Source organism: Fukomys damarensis, unplaced genomic scaffold, assembly GCF_012274545.1.
Source record: "Fukomys damarensis isolate Sample0158 unplaced genomic scaffold, DMR_v1.0_HiC HiC_scaffold_11, whole genome shotgun sequence".
NCBI classification, from domain to species: domain Eukaryota; kingdom Metazoa; phylum Chordata; class Mammalia; order Rodentia; family Bathyergidae; genus Fukomys; species Fukomys damarensis.
The window spans coordinates 39,763,416-39,770,695 of NW_022900923.1; the positions used below are offsets into that span (position 1 = coordinate 39,763,416).

General features: G+C 38.6%; 1 protein-coding gene and 1 non-coding gene across 2 annotated transcripts in view; both read left to right on the forward strand.

Annotated features, from left to right (window-relative positions):
* Positions 1–1,254: 1,254 nt before the first annotated feature.
* Positions 1,255–1,361, forward strand: LOC117285649. Its single transcript, XR_004516718.1, has one exon. It is a non-coding gene; the product is annotated as a U6 spliceosomal RNA (small nuclear RNA).
* A 5,471-nt stretch (positions 1,362–6,832) lies between these two features.
* LOC104876900 (tubulin alpha chain-like) overlaps positions 6,833–7,280 on the forward strand; it is a 4,538-nt gene continuing 4,090 nt past the window's right edge. The window contains exon 1 of the mRNA XM_033761970.1: positions 6,833–6,973. Coding sequence (XP_033617861.1) covers positions 6,833–6,973 — 141 coding nt within the window. The remainder of the gene's footprint in view (positions 6,974–7,280) is intronic.

The window sequence follows — 7,280 nt, forward strand, 5'->3', positions numbered from 1 at the left end:
CTAAGGCAGCCTTGGCTACATCTAACTCTTGACTCAGATGCCCTACAGGCTGTGGAGCAGGTCTCTTATCTTGCATAAACATGTTCAAAGCCATTCCCTACCTTTTATCAACATACAAACTGAAACAGGGTCCTGTCCATAGGCTCAGTGCTAGGGCATTTAGAATCACTTGTTTGGGCTTCTGGGAATGTGGTCTCGGAATTAGGTTCCCAGGTTAAAATATGGGTATCTGTCTTTTGGGCTTCCTTCATAAGCTGATAGAGGGGCTCGCACAATTTTACCATATCCTGCTTTCTAAAGGTGACAAAAGCCTGTGATTCCTAGAAATCCCTTTAGCTGTTTTAAAGTCTTGGGGGAAGGAAAGAATTGGTTTAATTCTTTCTTTCCCCAGTCTTCAGGTGTTCTCAAATATGATAAGGCCCAAATAGTTTACCTCAAACCTGCAAAGTTGTGATTAGATTTAGAAACCTTTTAACTCCTGTCTACTAGAAAATTTAGCAGAGCATGTGTGCCTTGGCTAGAGAACTCTTTTGAGGGGACACCTAACAGTATATCATCTACATATTGCAAGGACCATAACCTGGGAACATTTAAAACACACCAAGTCATGGGAAAGCACATGAGGAAAGCAGATGAGGACTATCTCCGAACCCTCGAGAAAGCACAGTCCATGTCAGTTGAGAGGCTTGATCCTGATGACTCTCAAAGGCAGAAAGAAGCTTGGAATCTACATGTAAAGGAATGCAAAAAAAAAAAAAAAAAGGCATCTTTTAAATCTAACACTGGAACCAAATGGCATCTTTTGGGATCTGTAACAGGAGAATTTATAGGTTAGGTACCACTGGATGGATTGGAACTGTTTCGTTTATTAAACTAAGGTCCTATACAAATTTTCATTCCCCATTGGGCTTTTGTACTACCATGATCAGAGTGTTGTATAGGCTGTTATAAACTTTAAGTAAACCCGGTGCTCTTAAATTATCATTCATAGGCAATAGTTCTTCCTTAATTTCAGTCCTTACAGGGTATTGTCTCTGGTGAGGAAAAATAGTAGAATTTTTGAGATGTAGTTGTACTAGAGTAGTTTTTATCACTCTACCTATCTCATCTTTAGTTGCCTATACTTTGGGATTTATTTCTATCTCTATGAGGGGAAGGTAGCCTACCTGACTCAGGTGTATATATATTATAGTACTTAAGATACACTCCAGGAGAGGAGCTGGACTTTTAGGTGTAATCAAAAAAGAATATATAGTGCTCGCTTCAGCATCACAAATACTAAAATTGGAATGATACAGAGAAGATTAGCACGGCCCCTGCGCAAGGATGACATGCAAGTTCGTGAAGCGTTCCATATTTTTTTAATGTTCATACAGAGATTTATTTAACTGAAATACCGAATAGTTTCTCTGGTGTGAAAAACTATAATAGTACACAGGATCCTAATGAGATAATTAATAATGTGAAATAGGAAGTAAAGGGCCAAAGGTGTAGGGAAAGTGGGAAGGGTGGGGGAAAGGTAATAAGGGAGAGGAAAAAAATACGAGAAACTGAAAAAATGGAAATAAAGTGTTTGTAAATGGGGAGGGGAGGAGGGGGTGAAGGGAGGGCAGGGACAAGGGGAAAAAATGAGAATCAAGACCTATTATGAAAAGGTACAGGATCCCAATAATGAATGTAATTGTACTGTATACCTAGATTGTACCAATAAACTCAATAAAAAGAAAAAAAAGAATGTATAAAAAGAAAAGCATCTCAGTTACAGCCTAAAGGTTGTAAGAAATAGTGAGTTATCTTCTCTGTAGTGATTCCTTTCCCTGAGGTAGGAAGGCTGGAAGGAAGGCCAGGGTTGAAAAGAAGGACAGAGAGACAGGTACCAGTGTCAAGCAACAGGCTGGTTTCTTTCCCTTCTATAGTCATGATTACACAGGGATCCTCCCTGGAGATGAGAGTCCAGCCAGGGGGAGAAGGCAGAGAGTGCCCCAGGGCCCTTTAGTCTTGTTAGGCCAGTTGGAGAGACACGTCCGAGATCTCCAGCCTCTACCTCAGAGGGAAGTCTGACTTTTAGTGGTCATCTCTGCAATCAGGACATCGTCCATGGGCCTCTTGATGCAGTCTGTCTTAAGATGGCCTGGCTTTTTGTAGTGGTAGCAGGAGAGTTTAGTAGTCATTGAGCTCTTTCTGGAGACTCAAGAATCAGGCTTAAAGTTTATTTATTTTAAGGTCATGATTAAAGCAGCCACTTGTTGTTGGTGTCTTTAGTTTGTTTTCCTTGGCCTCTTCCTGGTGTCAATTATAAAATTCTGAGGAGGCAATTCTAACCAATGAATCCAGTGAGCTATCTGGAGCAAAAGCCATCTTTTGCAACTTTTGCCTTTTTAATGTCTGAGGCTGAGTATCCTTCTATCAAATCAGGAGCTAGGAATATAAATTTTACCAATGACCCCTTTAAAAACTCTAAGAAGGTAGAGGGGTTCTCATTTTTCTCCTGCTAAATAGCAGACAATTTAAAATGATAGAAGTGCTTAGTTCTTGTCTTTTTCAGACCTTTAAGCATACATGTCTGAAGATGCCTCATATTCTAATCTCTCATCTGGCTGTTAGGCCAGTAGGGGTCTTGGGTATGGACTGTTTCATCTCTAATAGGCACTGGTTGTTCCCTTGGCTATCTCCCAGCCTTCTAAAATTAACAATATGGCATTCATCTCTAAATATAGTCAAAGCTTGTACTGCTGCTTGTCTCTCATTAGAAGTGAATGTTTGATTTAAGAGTGACATTGGGCTAGGGATGTAGTTCAGCAGTGCTGTAGCTGCATGGTAAATGCAAGATCCTGAGTTCAATCCCCAGTACCAAAAAAAGAAAAAAAAGTAATATTACATCTTTCCAGTCTAGTTCATAGGTCTGAGTAAGTCTTCTAAGTCTGAGTAAGTCTTCAATGTACTTATCAGGGCCATCTGAAAACCTTTTTAGATCTTGTTTGATCTGTTTTAGGTCACCAAGGGAAAAGGACACATGAATGTGGGTAATTTTTAACATGCCAAAAAGGACACATGAATGTGGGTAGTTCTAAACATTCCAAAAAGGACACATGAATGTGGGTAGTTCTAAACATTCCACTTACTTTCTGTAAGTGATATTGTCCTTGAGGAGTTTGAACAAAACCAGGTAAGGATGGATACAGCCCTGTAGAGGCTTTTGTTATGGCTGACCTAGAAGCCCCAACCTCAGAACGCAAAGCGCAAGTACGAGGAGCCTCAGACTTAGCAATTGTTGGTAAGGCTTTGGTTAAAGTTGCCTTGGAAACTTTGTCCTTCCATTCCAAAGCTCGAGGAAGAGTAGCTTCAGGCTCAGTGACAGTGCATGCTTAAGGGCCAGAGGTGTCTGGTTTTCTTGTGGCTAACATTTATATTTTGAACACAAATAAGGATTATTTCTTAATACAAAGAAAGTCTGAATGTAAGGCAATTTTGACTATTTTCCCTCTTTCTTACAGTATGACTGTAGTTGTGAAATAGTATAATCAAAACTTTCCTCTGCATCTCATTCTTGCTCTAGGGATAAGCAGGCCATGCTCAAGTGCAAAAAACATTAAACTGTACTTTCTCAATACACAGGTTCAAACACTATTTAGTGCATAAAAATTTATTTTAAAGGAGTAAGTGGTTTTGACATTGAGTAACCCATATAAAACAAGAGAAAAAAATTGGCATTCCTTTTAATTTATACTTGATTTCTATATCCACAAGGCATCCCCAAGGTAACTCAGCTCCAGACCTGATGGCTACCATCTGGAGAGCAACCAGAAGATAGGGTGGCTCTGGACTAGATATCATCCTTTACTGGCATGCAACCCTATCTTCCCTGGAAATTCATGTGTTTATTCTAGCAGGTGTTTCTAGAAGTAGTGGTTACAATAGATTTTAGCCATAACAACCATGTTTTAAAAAGGAAGCATTGCTGGCAAAAGCAATAATCAAGAGATTTAAAACATTTTTAAAATTCTTTTAAAGAGAATGAGAAAATATAAAGAGCAACTTGGAAATAGTTGGAGTGCTTCTCAGCCTGTAAAAAAAGATCACCTCTAAAGGTAGATAGAGTTAGGTAAAATGGTTGGAGGCCATTGGGCCTGGGCTCTAGGGAGGAGATGCCTCTAAGACATTCCTGTTATCTACCTAATCACCTAGGCAACCTTCCTTAGTGGCAAATCAAAGTCTAACCTAAAACATTTGTTTCTGAAGCTCACAGTTTAATCGTATACTCATCACCTAGCAACCACAATTCACATTTTAATAAAGTACATTTATCAGTTTTCTATATGTACATGAAAGAAGAGAAAAGCTAAAAGTCTCTTTTTTACTCTTAGCATATATAAAGCACAAGTATAAGTCACTAGCTGATTACTCTTCTCCATGAAAGGCAAAGAGTTGTTTCAAGCTGCCTCAGCCTGACTTCCTGGAAGGAGGTGTGGTCTGACTAAAAGGTGGTTCTAAAGTTATCTCCCAGTGAGTTGGAGAAAAGTTTAGGGGAAGTTCCTGGCTTACTAGCAGAGAGAAAGCTTAAGCTGTCTAAAACCCAAAAATTATAACATAGCATTTTATAAGTTTACAGTAAAAGTTTCAAAGTCTACAACTTATTAGCAAAAGTATTTTCCCTCCCCTACACACATAAATGATAAAAACCAGACCAAAGAGGGGGTGGGATGTTAGAAATTATTTCCCCTATGTTTGGCATTAGTAATGCTCATTTTCTAAGCAATCAATTTAAAAGTTTTTTGTTGTTGAATAAAGGCAAAGGTTGGGACAATTAAGGGATTTTTTTTTCTAGAATCTTACATGCCTTTAAAAAGGAAAAATTATGAAATGGCAAGGAAATATCAGAAAGGAGATCAGCAAAAGTTTTTTCATGTTCAAGTGAGGTATTGAGACAATTTTCTCATGAGTCTTCAGTCTCAGCCTGGAAAGGTAAGAATGAGGAATCTCATAGAGCTAAGATTCTGTCCTCACCAGTGAAAGATCAGACCAGAAAGGAAACTGAGGCAGAACAGGTGCAACATTTTCTCTTGTGAAAGACTGAGCCAGAATGTCTCAGTGAAACCTATGCCCAAGTCTTAAGAATAGCTGCTGCTATCCCATGTTTTATTAACAGGCATATATGTTTCTTAAATATAAAATAGATTTCATTTAAAACCCACTTTACAGAATTTTATATTAAAGTCCTCTATGGGGCCCTCTACCACTACTTTTTCCTAGCACTGTTGTCTAACAAGTGAAACAGGTCAAGTCTAGAACAACAATAAATTCAGCAACTAAGTCCAAATGCAACATTTATCAAACAAGAATAAAATGTAAAATGTTACTGTCTTTGATGAGACACATCTTCCTAAGTTTTCAACTTAGATTTACCATCATTTTAACGAAAGACAATGTATCATAAGAAATGAGGGCCAAAAAATTAACAAAACATAAAAATTTAAAGCATGTGCAATTGACACAAAATTTAAGACATAAGGCATACAATTCAAGACCATTTTGATAACCTAAGCAAGTCACAATGTAGAATCTATAAAACAAATGTAAACTCTTACCTCCACCCAATTATCTTGGTGGGACCTCCAAATGATACAGGGTGTTATGAGATATGGACCTCCAAATAATATAAGGGAAATATTATATTTCCCAACCTGATAGATGTCCAACACACAGAGTTTGTGTTCTCTAAAATTGAAGAATGAATTCTAGGAACAACAGAGGTTAAGAGTAGGAAAAATTGCCTGGCGTGGTGGTGCATGCCTGTAATCCCAGCACTGGGGAGGCTGAGGCAGGAGGATTGCTTTGAGTTTGAGACCAGCCTAGGATACATAGTGAGTTCCAAGTCATTTTCAACTACATAGTGAGACTCTGTCTCAAAAAAAAAAGAGACAGAGAGTAGGAAAAATTTATTGAGAGAAAGATAGTTTCTGTCTAAGAGACAGAAGGGGGCCCCAAAAGCAGGTTTCCTGGGATCCCACTTGTTAAGGGAGTTTTATAGAGCAAAACCACGAGGTGAAGTGGGTATAAAGGGGGACAAAACTGTAGTCAACCAATAAGATAACAAATATAAGCACTTAGGTAATAATGATCCAATGGAAAAATCACAAGGTGGGTGTAAGGTGGGATAAAAATATGATCAACCTATAAGATTACAAATATAGTTGCTTAGGTAATATTGATTAAACAGAGATCAAATGAGGAAGCAAGTCACCTAGCAAGCATAATGAACAAATGGAATGAACAAAGACCTTTCCTGGAAGGGATGGTTTAAGGTTTTGGTCCCCCACCCGTGTGATTGATGCCTATTTAGAGTATCAGTCACACTGTTCATTCCTGGGGGAAGTATGTCGGTGTAGCCAATTATCTTTCTCTGGAAGCCTAGCCTTCAATTCATTTGCCTCCAGCCACAATTGTCTTCTGCACTAATTCTCTTGAGGGCCCAGCCCTGTCTGACTGCCTATAATATTTTTAATTGAATTATCTGTCTACAATAATAGCTAGTCAGAAATTTACACATCTTATCTTGACTCTATTGTTCGATGCCTCTAGAATGGAAAAAGAAAACCAGTTTAGGAACAATACTACCTACCCAGAACAACACAAAGGCAAGCCATCTGTAGTCAAATTTTTCCATTTCTTTAGTTGAAGAATGGAGGTGGCAGACACAAATCAGTTTACAAAAACAAAAGTCCTGACAAGTATTTTGAAATACAAATTTAGAATGAATCAAGGATTGTTAACAAAATGAGGTGAAATTTAAACTCCAATATGAGATATTCACCAACTTTATCCACATAGCTATATGGTCATTGGGTACAGAAAGCTCTCCCTGTACTTAGCACTAATTCAGAGAAAAGCAAGGAAAGCGGCTGTCACGGTTTGTCCCCCCAGAGACCCTTCACAGGGTCACTTCAATGCTATGTGGCGGAGGAAGATGTGGAAGGTAAAGATAGCCAAGGGACATAGGCGTGTTAGGGCCTTTAGATTGACTAAAAACAGCTGCTGGTGGGACTCTCTCCTTGAAGTCTGGAATATGTTAAACCCCTGAATAGGTGTGTGGTAGTGGTGTATGCACAGTAGCACAAGAGTTGAGATTAGTGGGGTAAAAGAGAAAAGGCAAGGAAGTGAGAAGTGCAAATTAAGCTAGGAAAGAGTGTAGCAGCCGAAACAAATTCCAAATGCTTTATGAGAGGATTGGTTTTAATTGATATTATGTAAAGAAGTATTGTGATGTTGCCCAGAGAGAGATT